At 41.6% G+C, this 27967-nt stretch overlaps 1 protein-coding gene across 1 annotated transcript in view; it reads left to right on the forward strand.

The window, feature by feature from the left end:
* The window catches only part of CEP44 (centrosomal protein 44), an 83687-nt gene that overhangs the window by 21615 nt on the left and 34105 nt on the right, over positions 1-27967 (forward strand). The window contains exons 3-5 of the mRNA XM_082269725.1: positions 3562-3709; positions 6836-6982; positions 26117-26221. Coding sequence (XP_082125851.1) covers positions 3562-3709; positions 6836-6982; positions 26117-26221 — 400 coding nt within the window. The remainder of the gene's footprint in view (positions 1-3561; positions 3710-6835; positions 6983-26116; positions 26222-27967) is intronic.

Consider the following 27967-nt stretch of genomic DNA (forward strand, 5'->3'; position numbering starts at 1 on the left):
TTCAGTGGAACAATCAATTAATAGAATACCTAGGAATACATATCACTTCAAAACCTTCGGATTTGTTTGAGGTAAATTTCTCCCCACTTCTGAAGATATTGAGGACTGATGTACAGAAATGGCAGACATTGGTATTGTCATGGTTTGGCCGATGTAGTGCTTTAAAAATGAATGTGCTGCCCCGACTTCTGTACGTTATACAAGCTGTGCCAATTACAATACCAATGGCTTTCTTTGTTCAGGTTAAAAGTTTATTTCGAAATTTTATCTGGGCGAAAAAATCTCCCCGTATAGGGATGCAGATCTTAACCCTCCCGAAGGCAAAGGGAGGGGTGGGATTGCCTGACCTGTTACGGTACTATAGGGCGGCCCACCTTATGAGGGTGTATGACTGGCACTGCAACCAATCACACAAACAGTGGGCACATATGGAAAGAGAAATTATGAATTCTCCCCCACCAGTTGCCCCATGGACTCCCATTCTGAAAACAGACAAAATATTCTCCCATCCGACAATAGGGGCAGCGCTACATATAGCAACAAAACTACAAAACCATCAAGCAGTAGCACCCTCGGTCTCACCCTTGACGCCGTTGGTAGGAAACGCCTCTTTTATCCCTGGGAATACCAATGGGAAAATTATAGAGCTAGCCAAGGCGGGTAGAGCACGTCTGAGGGACGTATGGACTCAAGGTGATCCACCAACTATTGAAGAGATAATGACATGGCCCGAAGGGAAGTTGGACATTTTTAGTGCATTCCAAATCGGACACTATTGTAAACAGCTACAAAATAGTGGGTATATCCCAAGGTCATTAACACCATTTGAGTCTTTATGTGAGGGTGGGGAGCGAATTCCGCATGTACTATCTTACATGTACTCGCTCCTAGGGGGTATACAGGACCTACACCGTCCGAGGTTTGTGCAGAAATGGGAGAAAGATCTTGCTGTCTCTTTCAATCAACAACAAGTAAATAAAATCCTGAGACTCGCTCATAAAGCATCAATTGCCAGCAGATATCAGGAGATTAGTTATAAAGTATTAACCAGATGGTATAGGGTGCCGAGGATCCTGCACAAAATGGATCGAAAACACTCGGACAAATGTTGGCGATGCGGAGAAGAGGGGGGGACTATGATACATATATTTTGGTCATGCCCAGCAATTGGGGAGTTTTGGAACGAGGTGGCCCGAATAATTGAGGAATTAACAACAATTAAGGTAAGAGAAGACCCGGCATTGTGCCTACTACATTGTACGAGTAATTCTATTAAAAGATATAGAAATTCTATTTTGATACATTTATTGAACGCAGCGAAGGCCTGTATACCAGCTATGTGGGGACAGACTCAGAGCCCAACAGTACGTTTGTGGCTCTCCAAAATAAGGGAGATTCAGAGGATGGAATCATTAACTGCAGCACGGTTAAGTATGGAAGAGCGGCATAGGGTACGATGGCAACCCTGGACGTTGTTCACATGCTCAGAGGAATACTTACAGACAGTAGGATAGGGGGGCGGGCGCGGGGGGGAGGGGGGCAGGTGGGTTGGAGAGGGCGGGAGAGAGGCTATTTTTATTCATTTTTTTTTTTTTTTTTTTTTTTTAATTTTACTGCTTCCAAATTCTTTTTTTTTTTTTTTTTTTTCCTTTCTTCTGCGATCTTCTGTCTTGCTCTCTCTATACCGGGTGTGACAGTGGAGGAGATAGATAGGTGAGGTTTGACAATTAGGCGGGTTATCCGGAATATATGTTGTGTATGTCTTGTCTGGGAAGGGGATTTTTCTCCCCCCATCCCCCCCCTTTTTTTTTTTTTTTTCTTCTTCCCTCCCGCTGTCAAGGACGTGTTTTGGTGTGTGGTCTCACGAACTGAGTAAAATGCTCACGGTATATGACATGGGGGGGAGTAGGGAAGGGCTCCACCTCCCCTCCTCTTATGTTTTTGTTGTTTATGTTTGTGTGTTATATTATGTTCCTATCCACGGGTGGGAGAGTACAAACTTCCTTCTCCCTGTCGGGTCGCAGGTCAAAGTGCACTAATGGATATTAAAGAAGGTATAATGAAGTGTTTTTTTTTTTTTTTTTTCTTTTTTTTTTTTTTGTTTGTTGTGCAGAAGGCATAAGGGAATCACATGGTGTGTATCCTCCAAGGAAGGGTTTTTTTTTTTTTTTTTGTGTTTTATCGTGTGTTTTGATTATTTCTTGCCGGGATGGGGGGAGGCTGGGTGAAGTGGCGATGTAAATGTTATCGATATATTGTAGATAAGTATGTAATGTATTTGAAAACAATAAAATGTTGAGTTAAAAAAAAAAAAAAAAAAAAAGTCAGCTCGCAGGGTCAGCGAATTGCAGGCTCTTTCAATGAGGGAGCTTTTCTCACAATTTTGGACGATCGAGTGGTGTTAAAAAATGACCCGGGGTTTTGGCCAAAGGTAGCCACTTCCTTTGATAGATCACAGGATATTGTGCTACCAACCTTTTTGTAATTTTTCCTAAAAATGAAAAAAGAGGGATTTAAGTTTTTTGGCTGTCAGAAGAGTTCTTCTTGCATACCTAGAGGTTATGAACCGTAGCGAAAATACTGTGCTATCAATAGGGTGGAAGCTGCCAGCACTACAATTGACATATAAAATCACATAAAAGTGCAGCGCTCACTTAATATGCAGACAAAGAATTGTGCATAAAAATGTGACAGTCATCTGATACATTCATATCTTAATAGTGAGTCCAAAGTTCATAAAATTATATGAAAAAATACTGGAAAACCAAACGTGAAGCTGAAGTATTCAGACATCCAAAGTTGTCAGTGAGAAAGGACCCAGCACCAACACCAAAAGGCATATGCGCTCACCAGAAAATATGGACCCAAGTACCTTTTTTATAGCATATGGGTCAATCAAACCAAGTAATCCTCATGGAATGAAATGGTCAATCAAAGTATGTCAATATATTCCTGGATTGAGATGGCTTTGTCTCCCGGCAGCACACCGATATGTGGAAATAAGCCAAAGTGCACATACATAGTGTAAAACTGCTAAAATTATGTTTATTTAGGAAGGTCAAAAACACTTACAGACATTCATAGGTAACCAGCATGTAGAAAACAGTGATTACAGGTGGAAAAATGTAGCACTGATGCATTTCGTCATGTATGAATAAGTCATGATGAAACGTCTTGTCTTTAATCAATCTTCCCTACTATGTAACTATGAAATCTCTTATCTCATAAAAGTGCTTGCAGTGTGTTGCCGAAGAGGTAATGGTTTCCACTACTTGCAAGATGTGAAACAGCTATTCATATGACATAACACCTTGTCTTATTTTAAAGATACCAATAAATGGCAGATGGCACTGTCATTATGGGGTTAATTTTATGCTATTAGGTAATTCAAGATCTTGCACATTATTTATTCTATAATGTGTCCACTGGGAGTTTCCCTTCCACCAGCTTAATAAAATTAGTCGTTGCAAATAATTCTATTTTCTGATAGACAAGTGAAAGTAGTTTCCTGGGCATCGCCTAATCCTTTCTCTTTTTATGTTTGTTAATGCATGCATAAAGTTTGGTGAAGGGAGATCCGTCTGCAACGCTGCCCATTATCAGCCACACATTTACTGGTTATTCAACACACATCGCAGAAATCCTGGTGTCCTTAGATGTTGAACTTTCTGCAAAGAGTGACTTGAGGTTTATTGACGCCGTTTACAAGGTAAAATATATTGCTGTTCTTTGTCTTGACAATATTAAAAATGACCCTTTTAGCACAGAAATAGTGGTAAGTTAAAGTCGGGCACAACAAAGAAAAACCTTGCAGTGGGAGCCCCCCTTTCATTGCACGGCAAGGAGTATATGCCTCTAAAGTGTTATTGAACCCACAACAGTAAAATGACTCTGTATATGCAGTGAAGCATGGTTGTTATACTCCCTATGCACTTGCAGTGAAGCATGGTTGTTATACTCCCTATGCACTTGCAGTGAAGCATGGTTGTTATACTCCCTAAGCAGTGAAGCATGGTTGTTATACTCCCTATGCACTTGCAGTGAAGCATGGTTGTTATACTCCCTATGCACTTGCAGTGAAGCATGGTTGTTATACTCCCTAAGCAGTGAAGCATGGTTGTTATACTCCCTATGCACTTGCAGTGAAGCATGGTTGTTATACTCCCTATGCAGTGAAGCATGGTTGTTATACTCTCTATAGAACCTAAGAGAGGTCAATCCTGCACATTGTGTAAAAAGTCTTCCTTTCTTTTTCCACTGTCCCCATCCATCTCCTGATAGAACAGAGCCTTGGGGCAACTCTGCACAGTTTGGTGTGAATTGCTAGATTTTTTTTTTTCTCCTTGTGAGAGTGCATGTGATCAGCACAGGGCCAATCAGCACTGTCCAGACAGAGGGTCAGGAATCCTGCAGCCTCATAGGACAGTCCTCCTATACAAGCTTTAAGCTGACACTGATAGAGGTCATAAGACTGCTATATACTTGCAAATGAGCAAAGATATTTAGCAGTTTATATTTACTAAAAATATTTATTCATGTTCTGTGTACTGTGGGAGGCCATATATAGTGAATGCAGGGTCCTGGATTTAGTAACCCTTTAAGTCTGCAGAAAAGGCTGTATTACTCACCTGACTCCCAGCCTCAGCAGGTCTGGCAGTGCCGTTCTCTCCCTAAAGCTCTGCTTGGTGGGTGGAGCCTTAGTAATATTGTGAGGCTAAATGTGTTACTGCAGCTAGCCGCAGCTTACATAGGAGGCTGGGGGGGACCTATTGCATAGATCGAGGGAGGCTGCTGCAGCAGCAAGTTGAGCAAGTAACCCAACCTCTTCTGGAACCCCCTAGACCCAATGCAAGGATATTTGTATTTTTAGATCATTCCCATATTATGATCATCATCATATTTTGCATCCCCCCCCCCCTGTTTTCTGCTCCTGTGTCAGGTGCCCGACCCCCTCCCCTCCTGCTGCTGAAAAAACTTTTAATATCTTATATAATCCTCTTTGTTTCCGAATGATAAGTGCTCCTATCTCTGTGTTTTCATTAAAAAAAATGCTGGCTATACCTAATTTCAGAGCGCCGATCGGCCGTCGCATGACTGGCCGGCTCTCTTCTCCTTTCTTCCCAAATAACGTCAGTGGGAGAATGTCAGCCCTGCCCGCTGCAGCTGTCAGACAGGAAGAGGAGAGAGCCAGCCGGTCACGTGACGGCTGATCGGCGCTCTGGAATCAGGTAAAGCCAGCATTTTTTTTTTTTTTTTTTTATAAAACAGTGACCGGAGCACCTATCATTAGGAAACAAAGCGGATTATGAGAGTGGGTTAACAACCACTTTAAGACTTTCTATGTACTGTTTAGAGTAGACTGGCCCTTGGGCACAGAGAGCTGCAAAGGTGATAAGGTTGCTCAAAGAAAGCAGGTAGCATTCAAACACAACGGGAAGCAGTACCACACAAAAAGAACTTGCGACTTAAAATAATGAAGCCTCAATTTATAGTCTAAGCAAGCTACAGCTGGCAATAGAGGGATGAATATGGCTGATTCAGCAGGGACTGGATGAATTATGATCCATGTATGGCATTCCCCATTGAATAGAAGTCAATTGTTAGATCGACCATCTGTTGTACAGGAATGTTGGAGAACTTTTCTCCCGCTGTCAGAATGCAATGTCTCACTGGGGAGGATTCCTACATCCACCTTGATTGTGTGGATGGAGGAATCGGCTCTTTTTTTTTTTTTTCATCAGCCTACTACCATAAGCCTCGTCTTTGGCCTCCTTAAAGTGGATCTTCACCCAAAAGGGGAAGCTTCACTTGTCTGCTTCCTCCCCCACTCCGTTGTGGTCACCTTTTGGGAGGGGGGGTACTTGTTTTTTACCAGGTACCTGCTCTATATCCCTTCAGCCCCCCCCCCCTTGCTTTCCCCCTGCAGCCGACCCATTCACAAAGCACAGTGGGATTTGCGCGTGCACAGTAAGAAATGGCTGTGAAGCCACAGGGCTTCACTCCTGGTTTCCCTTAGCCAAGATGGCGACATCAGCACCCAAGAGCTCATTCAAGAATCTGCTTGGGTGAGGACACTGCTGGATGCATGGACAGGTATATGACATAATAGTAAAAGTCAGCAGCTACAATAGTTTATAGCTGCTGACTTTTTTACATTTTTTTTTTTCTTTGGGGGGAGGGCGATCCTTTTTAAGAACACATAAAAATATTCAGTCTGTGCAGTCTTTAAATTAAAACTAAAGGCTAATGTATGATAGTCTAAATAAGTTCCAAATACATTTGCTGTTAATGCACAAGCCTCCTAATGTAAGCAAAAACATCCTTTGCTTTCCCTGACTTAAGCTGGATACACACTATACAACTGATTTTAGATTTTTTTCCTTTAGATTTACCAAAACCATATAATATGAGGTCAAATCAAAATACTTCCAATTTGTATGCAATCAGACAGACCCCTGCACTACAGAATTGAAGGTAAATCTAAAGGAAATCTAACAATAAAAGTATAGTGTGTATCCAGCTTAAACCAATTCTTCCTTCATTTGTATTTCACACACTCTCCCCCCTCTGACACTGTACCTGACAGTGGGAGAGTTTCAGTAACTGTCAGACCAGAAAGCAGTGGGCAGAAATAGATGTGGCCAGGTGCTGATTGACCAGCTACATATTTATGAATCAGTAGTGAACATGCTGATGGCCACAGCCCCTCCAATTTCTTCTTTAATTAAATCTTGCACTTTTTTTCTTAATGGGAGGTCATAGTTTTACTTTGGGATTTGTTCTGTTGTCTGTATTATGAGGTATAAAAATATATTTGACCAATTCTTTCTTGCAGGTTCTCAGAGATGTGTTCCAATACAAGCCTATACTTACAAAGCAGCAATTTCTGCAATGTGCTTTCTCTGAACGGAAGATCCAAACGGTCTGCGATATTATTGATTGTGTTGTGAAAAAACATAAGGAAATCACAAATCAGACCAAGGTACCACATTTATCCTCATGTGCACTGCTTTATTAAGGTAGAACTATAGGCATATTTTCATTTTGAATAGAGTAAGAGAGGGTTATAACCTCTGTTGGTTTTTTGCCATCTGTGCCTCTTTGGAGAGATTTCCCTTCACTTCCTTTCCCATTGGCAAAACAGGAAGTGAGAGGAAATCCCTGCAAATTAAAGGATTCCCTTGGGGACCCCCAAGCCACCAGAACTAGTGTCCTCATTGGAAGATTTCCCCTTGTTTATTACTTTTTTGGGGACAATCCAAAATGTGGCATTTTCTCTTTCACTTTCAATGCTAATGGTAAATAGAAGAAATAGAGAGGGTGAATCTCCATAACGACAGCAGTATAAAAAAAAAGTGTTCACATCTCTTGCCACTCTGTCCAAAGCTAAAGAAAATGTTTTGCCCTTAGTTAGTTATACTTTAAATTTGATCTCCTTAGAAAGCAAGGCTTATGTTAGCAAGCATAAATACCGTATATACTCGAGTATAAGCCGACCCGAGTATAAGCCGAGGCCCCTACTTTTACCACAAAAAGATGGGAAAAATCATTGACTCGAGTATAAGCCTAGGGTGAGAATGCAGGGCGGCGGGCATGGTACAGGAGAATGCAGGGTACTGGCATGGTGCAGGAGAATGCAGGGTACTGGCATGGTGCAGGAGAATGCAGGGTACTGGCATGGTGCAGGAGAATGCAGGGTACTGGCATGGTACAGGAGAATGCAGGGTACTGGCATGGTGCAGGAGAATGTAGGGTACTGGCATGGTACAGGAGAATGCAGGGTACTGGCATGGTGCAGGAGAATGTAGGGTACTGGCATGGTACAAGAGGATCCGGGGTTGTGGGCATACTACAGGAGATGCAGTGCTGTGGGCATGGTACAGGTGGACCATGCCCGCAGCACTGCATCCCTTGTAGTGTGCCCGCAGCCCTGCATAATGGCAGGTAGTGAAGCTGTTTCACTTACCTGTTTCAGAGGCGCCTTCACTTTAAAAATGGCGCCGACACGTCATTGCGCACGCGCCGTCGCCGCTCGTATACTTTCGGCTATTCCCGGCCTCTCCCGAGCGGCAGCGGCGCGTGCGCGGTGACATGTATGCGACGGGCGGTGCCATTTTTAAAGCTTAAGCCCATCGGAGCGGCCAGGGACTCGAGTATAAGCCGAGGGGGACGTTTTCAGCACAAAAAATGCTGAAAAACTCGGCTTATACTCGAGTTTATACGGTAATCAATAGTGTGGTAATAAATAATGTAAAGCGTAGTTTTACACTTAAAAAAGCTGCAATTTATAGAAGTGTATTACAAGTTGGCAACAGGTCACTATATGTGATGCTACTGGAGTTCTCATCACTATATGGCTCAGTGGCTCTTGTACTAATATTGTGGGTATGCATGTGGCTTTTCTTGTGGGAAAAACAATGAACAGCTGCCTATGTAATTGCCTCAAACTTGTGTCCGTCAGCGGGCAACCAGAGTAAACTGCATTTGACTTTTAAAGGGTACGTTCTCATCCGATCTCCCCATAGAGGAGAGCAGGGATCAGACAGCTCCGTCTCTGCACACAGAACGGAGACGGAGCTGTCATCCGCCTGCTCAGCGGGGATTGGCGGATCGATCCCCCGCTGAGCAGAGCAGACTCCCTCGGGCACACCGCCTGTGTGAAAGGAGCCTTACACTCTAAATGTGAGTGTAGGATGTTCCGCAAAGTAAATTTATCCTTTAAGTGTCTTACAGAATTTGCAGCGAATTCTGTGCAGTTTGCACACCGCATCAAAATCTCACACCGTACAAGCGAACCACTGCGGGCGTGTATGTTAATGACACTCCAAAATCTGTTTGCAAAACGCAGTGTTATTTGCAGAATCGGATGATGGCTCATATAACACTGCTGCAGAATGGCATGTGATTTATATAGGGATGCACTGCGATTCCTGTTCAAATCGCATTTGCTTCCCGCACCTCATCCAGTGTGAACCGAGACTAAAGCCCAACTCCAGCAAAATGTTTTTTTTTTAAAGTGACTCAGTAGTTTTGAATTCGCCATATACTGTTGCATTATTTGCTTATTCATTTTGTGCCAAATTCGGGGAAAACAAACTTGTGCCAAAATGAAAATGATCTGGGCATGAGCGACCCTTCTGTCTACCCATAACCTGCCATCTTCTTTCTTCCTTTTTCTATCTTTGCTCTGTATGCCATGTTTTGAGATTCTTCTTATAGAAGATAATCTGATTTTCATTTCTTTTGGTATTTGCGTAAAGGTATGCTTCATTTCTGATCTCCAACTCTGACACTTCTGGGCGAAAAACCTTTGAAAATGTCTTAATTATGAGTTGGCTGAGATTCTTTGTCCAGTTGATCTGGAGTCCATTAGCAGCTGATGAAATAGTTTGTGGCCTAGGAAATGTGATTTTGTTTTAAGAAGGACATGTGTTCACAATTTTCCCATTAACCTTGCCTTATTATAGGGAATGTATTCTACAGTGCATGACTTCCAAAGTGAAATAATGGCAGTGGCACAAGTATCTGTAGCTATTTGTTTTTCTTTTTAGGTGGTTTAAATAGTAAACACAGCGTTTGGTTTGACTATACATTCTTTGCCTAATCTCTTTTGTCATACTTTGGCCTGCAAATTGCTGTAGAGGGCGGGAGATTATTTATCTAATTTCTATCCTGTCTAGAGTTCTCTAGTCGTCTTCTAGTGCTTTTCTAACACTATTAGTCTACTGTTTATCTAAAAGTTGAATATGATGTATCCGCTTCCAGCATAACTAATTCTATCACACAATTTCCAAACCAGTGATGTCAATTTAGTATGTGTAGCCTCTTCAAGTTCTTTCTCAAAGGCACAGTGATAACCATAGATTTAGTTTACCAAAGCATAATGCTAGCTGTATTTTCATTACCATGCATTATTTATACAATCTGTTAACGTTTTATAATATTAAACAATGCATCCTGCAGCACATTATATTTTCTTTATGTGGTCTGTTGTCTAGGTTCACATATATGCGAATTGTCCCGAAGGGCCTGGTATGGACTGGGGGGAGGGTTTTCTCAAATTTAATTGCAGCCAATTCTTTGATTTACCTTCAGCTGTCAGCGGGGAACCCGCTGACTGCTGAAAAGTCATTGGTTGTTAAGGACGCAGCCGGGTCCATGACAACCAACTATTGTTAGACCTGGATTCTTTCCTGGGTGTACATAATATAAATGGGTACTAATATTTATAGGTATTATCCAGGGAATATCCGATTGCCTCTCCGGGGATCAGGAAGTATTTTTTTTCCCCCTGTTGTAGCAAATTGGATCATGCTTTGCTGGGGGTTTTTTGCCTTCCTCTGGATCAACTGCGGGTATAGGATTTATGAGATTGTATGGTTGGGTTTTCTTTACTGTTTTTTATTGGTTGATCTAGATGGACTTGTCTTCTTTCAACCTGACTAACTATGTAAGGACTCTTTCACACGGAGCGGACCGTATTGCGATCCGCTCTGGCACTTTTTTTTTTTTTACGGACACGGATGACACTTGTGTCATCCGCTCCGTATGTCCGCATATCATCCCATCAGTTTGCGGATGATATACGGACATAATGTATGTCTATGGGCATTGCGGATGTCAGCGGATGACACAGCTGACATCTGATTTTGCATCCGTTCCGTTTTTTTAACGGAAGAAAAATAGGGTTCTGTTCCGTTCCAAAAAACGGAACAGAACTGAAAGGACGAAAATTGGATGTCAGCGGATGGTATTCCGCTGACATCTGCAATCCCATAGACCTTCATTATGTCCGTATATCACCCGCAAATGGATGGGGTGATTTACGGACATACGGAACGTCCGTGTGAAAGAGCCCTTACTATGTAAGATGCCGGTGGCCACCGCCTCATAAAATTAACATCTGAACTGTATCTGAAATCGCAGCTGAACCTTTTGAACAGATGCTTTGAAAATCTGAAGTGAAAACGGACCTGAAATTTGCATCGCACATGTGAGAACCTAACCTAGTCAGTTTACAAGTTATGACTGTGCTATTAAATCTAAAGTGATTGTTAACCTTTTTAATTTTTATTTTTTTTTAAAGATGTACAGCCAAAGCTGGTTTGGCTGTACATCTCCTATGGATCACAGGAGTGCAGATCGTTCTTCACTCCTGTGACCTGTTTTCAGCAGAGAGCAGTCTGAAGTCCGCTCTCTAGGGGTTGTCACAGATGTCGGTCCAGGCACCGCGTCGTCACAACCACAAAGTTGGGATCCACCAGGTGCCTGGGCCGACACCCGTCTCAGCCTCACAGTGAGCCGCTAATAGCCTGAGCTGGTCGCTCATTGTCCCTTCACAGCTCAGCACTCCAGTGAGCAAGGAGGGGGCAGAGCGGAGAGCTGCTGACTGACAGTTAGGGGAGCTGTCAGAACCGAGTGTTTGGCGGTGTTCGATCGCTCGGTTCTCAGTGCAGAGGTGGTGGGGGACAGGTGCTGCATCCACCTAGGTAAGTATAAATGGGGGGGAAACATCCATAGACACGAAGAGCGCAGTTTGACCCCACCCCCCACTTCCTCCTCACTGGCTGTAATTGACACCAGCAGGAGCCAATTTTATATTTTTGTTTCTGGATTATATGTTTATGCTCTATAAAACTATAAGTAAGGAAAGAGCAAATATGTAAACTCTGAGTTTATCATTTAGGAGACTGTTTGCTACAGTCATAGCAAACCATTTATGGTTGTGCCTGCAGTTTTTACAATGTGTAATATAAATTCCTCTCATTAGTAGTCTCCATATATGCTTACAGATGCATTCAGGGAAAAAAGAGCAACAAAAGTTGCATGTATTTTCATAACCCATTGCTAATTATCTGATGAATTAATTTTTGTTACTAAAGCGGAACTTTACCGTCTCGATCAAAATTTAAATGATTGTAATAACAATTAAAAGCAAAGCAGGTGTGGCGCTAAAATGAACTGAAGAACCACATAGTCCATATATATAAACAATAGACAGTCCAAATCTGTATACTGCAAAATCCAAGCAGGAAAAGACAGGGTGCTCCTATGGTTACTTCAAACTCAGATCACCGTGTGTGAAGAGAACCGCCACCATTAAATGAATTGGCCTCTTACCATAAAGATATGACCCCCACGACAGAGATCATAATCAGCCTGTGAACTCTCCACCGGTTAAGGTTAGCAAGTTAGTGCCCGCTTTACTCCCGATCCAGTGGTATCACATAAAAAGGAAGGGGACAACTCCCATAGCGTTATACTGTAAAGCTGACTTTTATTTGTAAAAGGCAATAAGTAGCAACTCACATTTAAAAGCAGGTAATCAGGCGTGTGTGATAAGCATGTAACGGAGCGTCCCTGGAACTCGTGTCCTGCCAACAAAATGGCCGCCGCATCTCTCTCGTGGACCCAACGTGACGCACCGCAGGCTCCTCCTACGCGTTTCGTCAGATGCTGACGTCGTCAGGGGGTGTGGCCTGCGTTAAGCGTCCGTCATTTATACGCTGAGGATACGAGAAAGGGGCAGGGTCATGGGCGGATCTCAATCACGGAAGTAGAACTCTCACGATATGAGAACCCGGAACAGGAAGGATATCAAACGACATCCCCACCTCACGATGCGGTCCATATGCGTTTCAACGCCCGGAACCGAAACTAGACATGGTAAAAATAAAAATAACAATAGCCAAAGACCTCACATAGAATATCGGGGTACGGTATGTGGATAACATGCGTGTCACCGCATGTTATCACCGCTCAAAAGCAAAAATGCCACACACCGCATCCCAGATTCATCTTAATGCAATGAAAGGCCAATCATTGTCCGTGAGGAAATATAACTAATCACATGATAGTATAAGCCCAAAAGAGCTAACTAGGCCAATATGTACAAATGGTCACAATGGACCACAAGGGACTATGGCGCCATCATGCGGCCGAAAACGAGTATGCAGGGAACTCCAACCATGCCACAACCGTGATAATATTAACAAAATAATGGTAACAAAAAATGTAGATAAAAATTACATAAACAATACATAAAAGACATATACATAAAAAACCTTAAAAAAGGGGCTCTCTGCAAAGGTACATGTCATACTTACCTGCTTTATTCAATGGTTTTGCACAGAGCATATCCAATCTCCTTTTCTGGGGTCCCTTGCTGGCTCCTCCCCTCTGCCAAGTGCCCCCATAGCAAGCCGCTTGCTATGGGGGCACTCGTGCAGGCTCAATCCCGAGCCGTGCTCAGCCCTGCTCATTTATCATTGGCTGTGATTTACAGCAGCAGGCTCCTGCTGCAACCACCATGTCCAGTGAGGAGGGAGAGAGAAAGTGGAGTGAGCTGCTGCTCCTGAGCACAACGCTTGATCAAGCTCTAAATCGGGTATGTATTCGGGGAGGTTGGGGTAAAATATACACATATCTATCTATCTATCTATCTATCTATCTATCTATCTATCTATCTATCTATCTATCTATCTATCTATCTATCTATCTATCTATCTATCTATCTATCATATATATTGCAGTGATATTAAACCCTTTTGATGTTATTTTCTTTTTCTGTTCCTTAAAAATGGAATTACAGTAAAAGTCAAAACTTTTAGTTATTTTCCTCTTCTAGATGCCTTGTTTTTAAATAATACTGTCCACTTCTGGTTTTCCTGTGTGACTAGTGCCCCCTTTGCAGGGCTAATCTGATAGGGGCATCCGTGTGTGCGTCCCCTCATCTATTGTACAACAAGCCTGCTGTGAACCGCTGGCTGCGCCCCCACGCACCGGAGCCCAGGCTTTAGATCACCACTGCAGCTCCTTTGATGGAGGATCCCGGGGCTCTGAGCTCCAGCCTCACCTCCTCTCTTCTGTGAGTGACAGCTGCTGAGAACTTGGCTCGTCCTCGAGCAAGCGGTTCTGGAACGGATTTGATGCGCATGCGCAGTACCGCTAAGCATGTTGGGACATGTTGTCCTGAAACTTAAATGTCAGAAGCGAGCTCAGAAGAGGGGAAGCTGCGGGGCAGCAAAGCAGGAAGAGCTGGGAAACAGTATGCACAAAAATAGGAAGAAAACCTTTCTGGGCAAAAATAAAGAAGGAGCTAGGATGCATGCACAGCATGGACTTAAAACGGATAAAAAAAGATTAGCCTTCAGAACCACTTTAATATAGAAAACGCACTAAGGTAAAAATCCATTTACCTTTACAACCACGTTACCTATTTTTAATTCTTATGCTAATAGCTCTAATATATAGATAGGAAACAGGCATGTATATTCTATTTACTCGTGTTCAATTTTTTATTTTATTTTTTCTCTCTTTTTTCATTTCTTCAGTTGCTTCCTGGTTTTTGGCTTGGAGTTTTCATGGGCATTTTTTCTCTTTCATCTTGAGGAAGGGCTTTTTCAGCTAGGCATGCCCGCCTGCCAGCATGCCTGTACTAAGGGCAGATAAATTCCAGGAAGTAAATGTTGCTTGAACCATCTGCCCTTACTCAAGATGGCTGCTCTATAAATGGCAGGGGATTGTTTTTCAAAGTGATTTCTCAGCAAAATAAAGCATGGACACATAGATGGATGAGTGAGTTTGCTTTGAATATTAAAAGTGAATGAAATTGTGTTTTCAGTTTGTGGCACTCAAGATACAGTTCCTCTAGAAGTGCAATTGGTAATTTCAGTTACCATGCTAATGTGTTAAAGTGTATATAAAGTAGTGGTCGATTATCGGCAATGCCGATATATCGAGGGCCGATATGCACTTTCCCCGATATATCAGAATCGGCCCCTGAGGTGACCGATATTGCCGATATTTCGGAAAGTGCTTGTACCGGAGTGATTGGCGAGGAGGTGAGTGGCGCTGCCAAATATGGAATAAAGAGGTGTAAGGAGAGGATTGTATAAGTATGGTCACAGGTTAAGACTTATCAGCAAGAAAAAATGACTTAACAATAAAGATGTGATCAAATAAATAAATATGGACACTGTATAAATGCTTATACTTGGTGCACTAGGTGGCACACAAGTAGGTGACTTGGTGGTGATGCAAATAAAGAAGTGTAATTCTTCTCCAAGAGATAAAGTGCAGATATATAAAAGTGACTAAGTGGCTCTGTGATGTAAATCAAATCAATAAATAAAAATGCTCATTGCAATCGTAAAAGTGCAAATTACAATCAAGGTTTGAGGTAAGGTGCTAAAGTGACTGAGTGTTGATAAATTCAACCGATGAATAAGCCCCTAAGGGGCATGTGAAAGTGAATTCCAATCAGTATCCAAGATAAAGAAGACCTAAAGTGCTAATAGAACGGGCAATTAATAGTGCAAAGTGATGTGATTCCAAAATTGCATAAACATAAATAATGGACAAAATCATATACAAAGGAGTATATAAAATGCAGGTGTCCTAATCATGCATTAAGTGAGATATAACTCTCAATAAAGGATCAAATATAAGGCTGAGTTATAGAATCGTCCCAATTGCACATAAAAGTGCTCCAGTGCAGGGCTAAATCAGTGCAACTTCACATCAAAGGTGACTTTAGTGCTTCCTGTGACACTTCCAGTGTGGCCGGTGTTCTAAAATTTTGTCGGACCCATGAAAATTCCGGACCTCGTCACTGCCGGTGACTCTACGTCATAACCCAGCTGGTGCGACAATTGGTGCGAGCCCGGATGCGCATGCGCACAAGACATTTTTTCAAGGTCCGATGAAATTCTAAGACTTAGCGAACAGCTGACTGAAAGGAGGCGGGTCTGAGGCACCCGGTATGTGTGGTCCACCAACTCCACTTCCGGGTCTATGCGTTCCAGACATAGATCTTTTTTTTGTTGTTTTCTTTTCTATCACTCCACACATTTACACACATTCCCTTTACTTTACTTTTTTTTTTTTTAGCACATACCAACACACTGTGCAGGGGTCCAGAAGCACTGCATTTCCCATGATGCATTTCCCTTTTCTGCTTAATATAAATACTAATTGTGATTACGATTAATATTAAACATTTTATTATTTCTCTCGATGTGTGAAAGGGAATGTGTGTAAGTGTGTGGAATGATAGAAAAGAAAACAACAAAAAAAAGATCTATGTCTGGAACGCATAGACCCGGAAGTGGAGTTGGTGGACCGCACATACACGGTGCCTCAGCCCCGCCTCCTCTCAGTCAGCTGTTTGCTAAGTCTTAAAATTTCATTGGACCTGGAAAATGTCTTGTGCTCATGCGCACCGGGGCTTGCACCAGCTGGTGGTGACGTAGCCTCACCGGAAGTGACGAGGGTCCGGAATTTTCACGGGTCCGATGAAATTTTAGAACACCGGTGTGATGGGTCAATGGTGCTCCCCTCACTCCCAGGACCTATGTGCTGCCTTCTCGCAGAATATTTACTGTGTGCTGTTAGCAGGTAGTCAAAGTAAATTCAGCAGTATTATTGGTTAAGAAACTATGAAATGCAATAAAAGGAAATCTACTTAATGATTTTTTACGTCTTGAGGCCAGGTTCACACTGATGCGACATGCGCTTCTACTTTGGCAGCACATATCGCATCAGAAGTCGCACCCTATTTAGTGTAATGGAACCGTTCTAATAGGAGTGACTTGAGTCTTTAGAAAAAGGTTCCTGAACTACTTTTGGTCCAACATCGGCACAGCCTGCATTGACTTCTGTTTATAGAAGTCGTATGCAAGTCGCACTCGGATTGGGCTTCAGAGACGCGGCAGAGTGAACTGGGGTTAACAGCCACATATTATCGGAACACCCCTTTCAAATAAAAAATGCTGTTTATGGAGGTCCAGGCAAATGTAGAGGGATTGTTGATGCCTTAAATATGTACTTTTCCTTTTGCTTTTTGGTGGCTGTTCATTTTATAAAAACATCTAGCTGTTACTTTAGACTTTTCTATAAAGTTTCTTTCTGTAATTTGGATAGACACACTGAAGTATATTTATACCCAAAACTTTTGTTGGGTGGAATACTATAACTCCCTTGCCATTTTTTGGCTATCCTGATCGCTGCATTTACACATGGGCGTTTTGAATCATGGGCAGAATAGCTGTGATTCTGCCCGTGATTTCAAAACCCCAAGTGTGAATGACCAATCACACAATGCAAATTTTAAATGCCATTTGTTTTGAATGGCACCTAAAAACGCGGTATGATTTAGCCGCGATTGTCGCATCACATAAAGCAGGTCACACTTGAACTTTATTGGGCGACAAGCTTGACGCGATGTGGTTTGCTCCGATTGCTCATGCGACAGTTGTGACAGAACCGCAGTACATTATTAGGTGCCATTTAAATGAATGACATCTGAAATGTGCATTGTGTGATTTGTCATTCACACCTAGGCGTTTTGAAATCCCCGCGATTCTGCCCGCGGTTCAAAACCCCCCATGTGTGAATGCAGGCTTAGGGTTCTGTGACACAGACTTTCCGCCCGGCGCACTCAGTTTTGCTCAGCGCGGATCATTCGCCGATCCCCGCTGAGCAGGGGGATGACAGCTCAGTCTCTGCTTACTTTGCAGAGATGGAGTTGTCAGATCCCCGCTCTCCTCTATGGGAGATCGCCTGTCCGTTCTCATCCAATCCCATCCGATGCTTCAGACGGATGGAAAATTGGATTTCGCGGATAGGATTGGATCGGATAGCAGCGGGTGTCAGGGGACATGTCATCGCTGACATCCGCCTCTCCATAGGACTGCATGGAGCATCCGATCAGGTCCGCCTACAAAAACTGACATGCGGACCTGATCTGATAGCCCGTGTGAAAGGGGCCTAAGAGATTTCCTCCCAACTTTTGTTCTGCTGATGTTTTACCAGACATGGAGTGGGGAAAAATCGACAACAGGGAAACAGACATTCTAGCATTAGCCTAATTAACTTTTAAAAAAGCATTTTACTTCTGTCTGCGTTGCTGTTAGAGATTTCTCCTCACGTCTTTTCCTGGAGGCAAGCGATTTACCAAACCAGAACGAAAGTCATCTCTCCAACAGAGCCTTTGACTTTGGTAAAATCTGACAGGAGTTCTAATCTTTCCCCAATTTATCCCCAATCTATCTAAAATGAAAGTACAAGTTTTGGCTTGTACTTGATACACATTATTTAGAGCTCAAGAGGCAGGCAGCCCAGTTTAGGGTCCATCAGGCAACTTTCTTTGCTGTTCTATTGGTTGATTTGCTGTGTGGCTAGAAGTTGCAGTTTGTGTCCTCCCAGGGAAGATTCACCTAGCCTTTTTGGCCTGGCAAGTGTTACTGCAAAAGAGTAAATTGAGGGGATATTTATGATTGTAGAGCCATCCCTGGAACAAGTGGGCAATATTCTAGTAAGAATTTGTTTTAGTGACAACAGTCTAAAAGAGGCTTTTTTCTCATTTTGAAATGATTTCCCCCACTTCCTGTTGTGCCTTAGGACAGGTTGGGAACGGAAATCTCCCAAAAAAATAGTCATAATGATTTCATACTTTATTCCAAGACTGAAACGAATGTTGTCTTTAGATATAATTTAAGACACTTGGGGTAGATTTACTAAAACTGGAGAGTGCACAATCTGGTGCGGCTCTGCATAGAAACCAATCCACTTCCAAGTTTTTTTGTCAAAGTCTAATTGAACAAGCTGAAGTTAGAAGCTGATTGGCTCAGTGGTGTATTTAGGTTATGTGCTGCCCTAGGCCTGACTAAACTTGTGGACCCCCTAATTTAAATATGACCCACCCCTTCCTGTTTATGACCCCTCCTGCCTCAGTGGCCATCAGTACAGCCCCATCAGTGGCCACCAGTGGAGCCTATTAAGGATGTTTAAAGAAATGAAATTATATTATTGGCATGATGCCTGCCATACCTATGGGGCGGAGGAGGGTAGGCGGAGCATTAGGCTGCAGTGCCATACTTATTAGCATTGGTGGCCATTGTGCCAGTTGTATTAAGTGTGGTCGGCAGCCTGCGATCTGTCCGAAGTCCTCACAGGCAAGTATTATCATACTGGCAGGTAGCAGTGTGACCGCTTTATGGGGGTGCCAGACTGATTTTCCTCCAGGATCCTGCCCTCCAGCCCAATTCATCCCATAAGACTGGCAATATACTCAAAGACACTTTTCATGTGGGAGTCGGGAGGAGGCTGTTTCTTTTTTCATGCTGGGTGCAGCTTTTTTGCTTCCCCTCTGCAAAGTGCCGCCCTAGGCCTGGGCCTTGTCGGCCTAGGCCAAGATACAGCACTGGATTGGCTACAATGCATAGCTACACCAGATTCTGCACTCTCCAGTTTTAGTAAATCAGCCCCTTGTTTTCTGTCATTATTTTTTTTTTTATCTGTTCTCATTGGTGATCAAGCACAGTTTTATATAATATTATATAATATATATAACCTCTTTGTATTCTATTTTTATTGGATTTTTAATGGTTATTGTGTTAGACAGTCAATCCTACATCTCTCAGATTACTGTATTAGTGAATTTATTTTTATACATTCAGCCATTTCCAATATATTTTTTGCAAGGAAGTTGAATTTGATTTAGTACATCTTTTCATATATTTTCTTTTGAATATACACTGAACTAAGAAGTCTGTGAGTTCTGGCAGCTGTGAAAATGTATTGCATTTGACATGAAACAGTTCTCTGTAGTATAAACATATATCAAAAGTGACTATTTCTGAGGTTTGTGTCTCTGGTCAGATTTGTGACCCAGTTCTTTTAACATGGCCTGGATGAAGCAGCGGGAGGGAAATAACTTTAGAACTAAAATCCTGTATACACAAGTCAGGTTGTGAAGCAGTAATTCGATTTGTTGCATATTTCTAGTTTCATAATTTCATAACCTAGTTTCAGCCAAAAACACATTTTAGTAAAGCAGAGAATGGTTATGGCTTCCTATCTCAGTGACATCAATTCCCCCTCACCACTGATCCTGGTGTCATCGGAATAAAAAGTGAGGGGAAAATCTGGCTTAGACAACCTGATGGAAGCTTCTCTACTCTTGCTAAACAAACAAAAATTGTTGGTGTTGGGCTTTAACTAACTGTAATGTCCAGTTTTCCTAAATCTACTATTTGTACACTATAGAGGTCCTAATGCTCCTTAACCACTTGCCGACCGCCGCAAGTACATATACTGGGGCGTTTAGCCCCTCCTGGGCAAAGTGACGTACTGGTATGTCACTCGCCCGCGAGCCAATAGGGGGTGCGCTCCCGCCCCTGCTCGTTCACAGGGATCCCCGCGCGTGTGACTGGCGGCTCCGATGTCCGCTGGCCACTCGCAATCTCCTGCTGGAGAGGGAGAAAGGCAGGCGGCTGATGTAAACAAAGCCGCCTGTCATTCTCCCTGGTGTAACAGCAGAGATCATACGATCCTGCTATGTAGGATCGTAGATCTCTGCTGTTACATGAAAAGCCACATCCCTGCACAGTTAGAGACACGCCCCTAGGGACACACTTAACCCCTCCTTCTCCAATAAAGTTAACCCCTTCCCTGCCAGTGTCATTTTTACAGTAACAGTGCATATGTTTAGCACTGATTACTGTAGTAATGTCACTGGTACCCCCAAAAGTGTCAAAAATGTCAGTCAAGGGTCCGATCTGTCCGCCACAATGTCGCAGTCTCGCAAAATAAATCGCAGATCGCCACCATTACTAGTTAAAAAAAAACAATAAAAATGACATAAATCTTTCCATTAGTTAGTAAACGCAATAACTTTTGCGCAAACCAATCAAAATACGCTTATTGCGATTTTTTTTTTTTTTTACCAAAAATATGTAGCAGAAGACAAATTGGCCTAAAATGTTAAAAAATTTTGATTTTTACATTTTTTTTCGGGGGGAAATTTCATATAAAAAAATGTGAAAAATATTGTTTTTTTCTTCAAAATTGACGCTCCTTTTTTTTTTTTTTTTTTTTGTTTATAGCGCAAAAAATAAAAATCACACAGGTGATCAAATACCACCAAAAGAAAGCCCTGTTTGTGGGAATAAAAGAGCGTCAATTTCATTTGGGTACAGCGTCGCACAACCGCGCAATTGTCCATTAAATTCATGCAGTGCCAAATCACAAAATAGGCCCTGGTCTTTGAGCAGCCAAATCCTCCGGGGCTTAAGTGGTATTAAAGGGATCCCATCACTCCTGAGATAACCTTAAAAAAAAAAAAAAAAAAAGACAGCCTTTAGTTAGTATATTTTGTGCTGGCTTACCTACAAAATATTTTTAAATTTTCTCCTTTTATTTTTTTAATTCAAGTTTAAAGTGGATGTAAACCCTCACATATACCAAGTGAATAGCCTCAGATGATACACAGAGATGAAGCGAATCTCCCTACATATGTTTATTTGTATATCTGCTGTCTTCTCCTTTCTACACTGTTTAGAAACTGAATATCATGTTAGATTTTTTTTTCTTCCTGTTCCAGCACTGGGTGTTGTCTTGGCATACACTGTGACAGCTAATTGGAGGAAAGGCACACACCCCCCTCCACATATGCCGAGGAAGTAAGAAACATGCAAAGCTGTGCTGTGAATAGACAATCTCTCTGCTTATCTGTCTCTATGCCCCCACCCCGACACAAATATTTAGCTGCTTTTTATCTCTTGTGTTGGAGAACTTGTCAGAAGTTATCATGCAGATAACAGAGGAACGGAGTAGCAGAAAGACACAGGACGTAGGGCTTTGGAGAGAGAGCTAAGTATATATGTGCCCAGGTCAAATTTGGGGAATTTTACATCCACTTTTTAATATAATAGTATTCTATCCACAGTGGATGATTCTTCCATTAATCTAAATGGACCAGGAAGACGTGTGCAGTAGCACAAATGCTCCTGGCTCTGTTTCTGTTTAAAACGCTGGCTGGTACAGTCAAAACAGAGCCATGAACCTGTGTGAAAACTGAATTTTGTGAATGGATGGCTATAAAGGAAATTAAAAGTCAGAATTCCTAAAATGTACAAGAATGGCCAATAATTACAAAATAACACAAGTCCATCCAAACGTGGGATGCACACACATGCAGGTTGCCATTCAGAAAGGCGCACACTCCTGATTATTTTGAATACTTTGAATTTGTAGTTTACAGCTATTAAAACAAACCTTTTTATTTTATATTTAACGCCCCAAAAAGGACCGTGCATATACAAAATGTTACAATAGACATAGAATACAAAAAAAGAAAAATCAAAACTGGTGTTTAAAAAAGGATAAAGAAAACCAATATAGAAAGATTGCCTTAGGATTTTTAGATGTGAAAATATGGTGTATACCCCCACCTGGCAACGTGACCCCGACAATATGGAACATAACTGGATTTCAGGCATCAGTTCTGGTGCTGTTTTGGTGCAAAGCGAAGACCAGTGGTAAATAAAGAACACTGAAGACAGCATGGGACATGTTTGTAGGTGAATCTTCCAGGTGCATGTGTGTGTTTTAGTTCCATTTTTTTTTTTTCGAAGAAATTAGTTATACAGCAAAAAATATCAGTAAACAGATACAGTATACAGATGTTCCACTTCACCTGAGGCAAGAGCAGAGAAACGTGAATGCATATTGTACATACTGTACATTGAAAACAGATAATAGCCGTCAAATCAGGAGCAGGTTTATTACAAACCACATGTAAAAAAATATGGCAGCAACATTACTAATTTCTTGACCAAAAATAATCTTTATAATCAGACTACCCAATAATCAAGGTTTTAATATAAAATAGGAGACAGAAAAGGGATAGGCCTAACACCAATAATCTCTACAGGAAGCGATAATTACTGCAGGGAGGGGCTAGTCACCGTATAAAAATAGAGAGAATAAAGTACACTTGTTCTATCCAAACGTTCCAGATAACTACTTTAGGGATTCAGGCACCTTCTTACACATACAGGGAGTGCAGAATTATTAGGCAAATTAGTATTTTTGAGGATTAATTTTATTATTGAACAACAACCATGTTCTCAATGAACCCAAAAAACTCATTAATATCAAAGCTGACTATTTTTTGAAGTAGTTTTTAGTTTGTTTTTAGTTTTAGCTATTTTAGGGGGATATCTGTGTGTGCAGGTGACTATTACTGTGCATAATTATTAGGCAACTTAACAGAAATCAAATATACAGTATACCCATTTCAATTATTTATTTTTACCAGTGAAACCAAAATAACATCTCAACATTCACAAATATACATTTCTGACATTCAAAAACAAAAACAAATCAGTGACCAATATAGCCACCTTTCTTTGCAAGGACACTCAAAAGCCTGCCATCCATGGATTATGTCAGTGTTTTGATCTGTTCACCATCAACATTGCGTGCAGCAGCAACCACAGCCTCCCAGACACTGTTCAGAGAGGTGTACTGTGGACCTCATTGGGGTTCAGATCAGGTGAACAAGGAGGCCATGTCATTAGCTTTTCTTCTTTTATGCCCTTTCTTGCCAGCCACGCTGTGGAGTACTTGGACGCGTGTGATGGAGCATTGTCCTGCATAAAAATCATGTTTTTCTTGAAGGATGCAGACTTCTTCCTGTTCCACTGCTTGAAGAAGGTGTCTTCCAGAAACTGGCAGTAGGACTGGGAGTTGAGCTTGACTCCATCCTCAACCCGAAAAGGCCCCACAAGCTCATCTTTGATGATACCAGCCCAAACCAGTACTCCACCTCCACCTTGCTGGCGTCTGAGTCGGACTGGAGCTCTCTGCCCTTTACCAATCCAGCCACGGCCCATCCATCTGGCCCATCAAAACTCCCTCTCATTTCATCAGTCCATAAAACCTTTGAAAAATCAGTCTTGAGATATTTCTTGGCCCAGTCTTGACGTTTCAGCTTGTGTGTCTTGTTCAGTGGTGGTCGTCTTTCAGCCTTTCTTACCTTGGCCATGTCTCTGAGTATTGCACACCTTGTGCTTTTGGGCACTACAGTGATGTTGCAGCTCTGAAATATGGCCAAACTGGTGGCAAGTGGCATCTTGGCAGCTGCACGCTTGACTTTTCTCAGTTCATGGGCTGTTATTTTGCGCCTTGGTTTTTCCACACGCTTCTTGCGACCCTGTTGACTATTTTGAATGAAATGCTTGATTGTTCGATGATCACGCTTCAGAAGCTTTGCAATTTTAAGAGTGCTGCATCCCTCTGCAAGATATCTCACTATTTTTGACTTTTCTGAGCCTGTCAAGTCCTTCTTTTGACCCATTTTGCCCAAGGAAAGGAAGTTGCCTAATAATTATGCACACCTGATATAGGGTGTTGATGTCATTAGACCACACCCCTTCTCATTACAGAGATGCACATCACCTAATATGCCTAATTGGTAGTAGGCTTTCGAGCCTATACAGCTTGGCGTAAGACAACATGCATAAAGAGGATGATGTGGTCAAAATACTAATTTGCCTAATAATTCTGCACTCCCTGTATTCTGGAGCTGCCCAGGCCTTAAGCCGGTTTTGAGTCAGGCTGCCTCTAGTAGCTCGTATGACAGGGTCTCTTATTACCCTTACCTTACCAATGTGCCTCCTCAATGCACCACTTCCAGAGGTCCCAGCCCCAACCCAAAAATTAGCTCATGCGCTTTTCTGCACGATTATTTGGGCTATTGCTTTAAATTGGCGCTCTCCTACAGTGCTTCAAAAATGGAGACTATAAAATTGATGCAGCGTGTGCATCACACCATCCTTGATACTTTGCACATCTTTGACTGCAAATGCTCAAGCAGGGAATAATATAGTAGCTAGTAGTGAAACTGATAATTATGCTACAATATTACCCTTGGTGACACAAGATCTATTTTCACACAGTTAATTACCTATTTCCCATCCTTTTGGGGTTTTTTTAATTGGTTTAATATGACCTCTTTATCTTGAAGCTTACTTGTTTTTATTTTTAAGTTCTATTCACTATTTCACTTTCTAAACCGGACAACTGGGATGTACCTATCCTTGATACTGCTACCCTTTCTGAACCCAAGTGCGGGTCGGTAGTATATCTCATGTACGTAATCTGTTACTTCTAGCGCAGGACTGAATTCAAGCATATTTTATAGTCTCTAATTGTTTTACATACTACCTTTTATGCTGTAGTTGTACTTCTTACCTTCATGTATGTACCGCATCCTATTTACTGGTTCTTTTTGTTATGCTTTTTATTTCTCAATAAAAGCTTTTGTATTAAAAAAAAAATAGAGAAGGAATAGAGGACGAAAGTCGAGAAATGGGGATTTGTCCTCCAGGTAGGAAACTCCTATTCCAAAGCCAAGGAGGGTACCAGAGCCAACAAACGGTTCAGCACAGAGAACCTAAAGATAGCAAGCACAATATACACGTACTCTGTGTGAAAAGGTCATTACCCAGAAAGCAACTGTTTGTATTCATCTGTACATGTGAATTTTAACCAATAGAACCAAGTGTTCCTGAATTTGTCTTTTGGAATCCTTAATTAAAATGGTCAAGTCTTCTATCGATCGAATGTCCTCATCTCAGGGCAGCCATTGTCATATTGCCGGAGATGTACAGGACTTCCAGTTCTCTGGTATACGAGAGCATGCTGCATCGACCAAATGAAGGATAACTGACTTTTTAGAGATTTTTAGTGGGACTGTATTGTGAAGTAAAAGGAAATATACAGGGACTTTAGGTATAGAGTGCTTAGTGAATATTTGAACAATTTGGTGTAATTGAGTCCAAAAGTACTGTAGTTTAAGGCATGACTAAAACATATGGAGTAGATTGCAGTTCCTGCCACCACAGCTAGAGCAAGAGTCCATTATTGAGGGGTAGAGGGAATGTAATTGAGGGGGTACGATACCACCGTGTCACTAGCTTATAACCCAGGTGCATGTGTTTTAAATAGTTTTTTGGGTCACCATCAGTGAATGTTTGCTGAAAGTCACATTGATTACCTTATAATTATGCCTCTATGTCTAGTAGCAGGCCTAGGTTTGGGCTTTCAATTATAGCACGTAACCTGTTTGCTAGGGCTGCTGAAGCATCGCAAATAGTTATATTTTAAAGTTAAGATCTGTGGTCTTATTTTGCCTGGGCGCTTATTACTATTTTTTTTCTTCCATGTATCTCTTGTTGGTTCCTCTTATCTATTTAGAATATCACATTTTACGCCAAACGTGACCATACATATTTTCTATTTTTACTTTCTGATTTTGTTTTACAAGGTTAAATTGCAACCAACTAAGAAATTTGCTACTGCTAAGGATAGATTTGAAGTATTTTATCCAGAAGAGTCATCTGTGCGGCCTACAACTGAAAAGTTGGTTCAAGTAAGTACATTGTTCTGCCATGACGATGCAGGAGCATAACTGCTTATCAATACTGTACTGGTCTTCTGCACTTAAATCTTTCATAATTCAGAAAGGGTAGAGAGTATCTCTGAGATTTTTGAAGCCGAGAAAGTTTTGAGATTTCTTTTGCACATCAGCTATAAGGAATTGTCTTATGCATTGGAAGAAAGGATCCACTAAGTTTATTTTCCACATTAATTAAATGTAAATACAATACATTTGTCCATTCAGACTAACGCAGCCAATGTCTTTTATTTGTCACACTATATGTAAATGTAGATTTCGGCAGACCTGAAATTATTACATTCGCCTTAATAATTATACAATGGGTATTTCACCAACTCTCTTGAGAGAAGCTGAACATAAGTTTCCTCTAATCCTGGTCATTTTTTTGCCAGGGAGATTCAATTAGAGCACTAAAATACCGCATCAAAACACCGGTTGAATGTTGGCATTGAAGTTCTGCCATTTTATAAAGAAATGGCTAGCTATTGTACCACTTAGTCCTTTGTCAATGCCCTAAGTTTTTGTGTCTATGCATTTTGGTGGCAAAAGCTTTGAGTGTAAAACAGAAAAATAAGAACAAATGATCTATGGATAATAAACCACCAGTCTTACCTCTGTGCCATATTACACAAAAAATATTGTGCTAAAACAATACTCAAACTTTACTGACCCAATGTGGATCTAAAAACTGTGTAAGGCCCCTTTCACCCGGGCGTTCCATATGTCCGTAATATCACCCCATCTGTTTGCAGGTGATATACGGACATAATGCATGGCAATGGGATTGCGGATGTCAGCGGATGACCGCTGACATCTGATTTGCATCCTTTCAGTTCTGTTCTGTTTTTTGGAACGGAACAGAACCCTATTTTTCTTCAGTTTAAAAAACGGAAAGGATGCAAAATCGGATGTCAGCGGATGGTCATCCGCTGACATCCGCAATCCCCATAGACATACATTATGTCCGTATATCATCCGCAAACGGATGGAATGATATACGGACCAGATGACACAAGTGTCATCCGTTTCTGTGAAAAAAAAAAAAGTGCCGGAGCGGATTGCATTACGGTCCACTCCGTGGGAAAGAAGCCTAAAGCCCCGTACACACGTGTCGAAAATTGGCAGGGAATTTTCGGCCAACGTCCGATCTGCCGATTTTCGGCTTGTTAGTATGATGCTTCTGACAACCAACTCCGACTTTTCGGCCAAAAAAAATCTGGTGTGCAGACTATAAAATTTTTGTTGGCCGTCAACACAACGGCCGATTTTCATGCAGTTAGTACAGATTTCGACAGGGAAAAATCTGATGAGCAAGTCTGGGCATGCTCAAGTGAAGAAAAAACACAAAGAAAACAAACCAACACATGACATCACTTCTGAAGTAGAATTTTGTTGGCTGAGAAAATTTGTGTGCAGTCTAGGCACATTCCAATCAACAAAACACAACTTGGACAAAAGTCGGACGATCGGTCGGCCGATAATCGTTACGAGGCCTTAGACAGCCGCCACTTTAAATGATTATTATACCAGCTGTATACATTTACCCAAATCATGTAATACCATTAGTAAATAGTGGGGCTAAAAAAACTAATTTAAAGTGCATAAAAAAAATATATGCTTAATGATATCAAACTACTATCCACTAGTTCAATCCAAAAGTTTGATTGTCCCTATGTTTTTATTTGGTAGTTCTTTTTGGGTAAAATTATAGATTTTTAT

This window comes from Pelophylax lessonae (assembly GCF_965119305.1).
Source record: "Pelophylax lessonae genome assembly, chromosome: 1".
Taxonomy (NCBI): domain Eukaryota; kingdom Metazoa; phylum Chordata; class Amphibia; order Anura; family Ranidae; genus Pelophylax; species Pelophylax lessonae.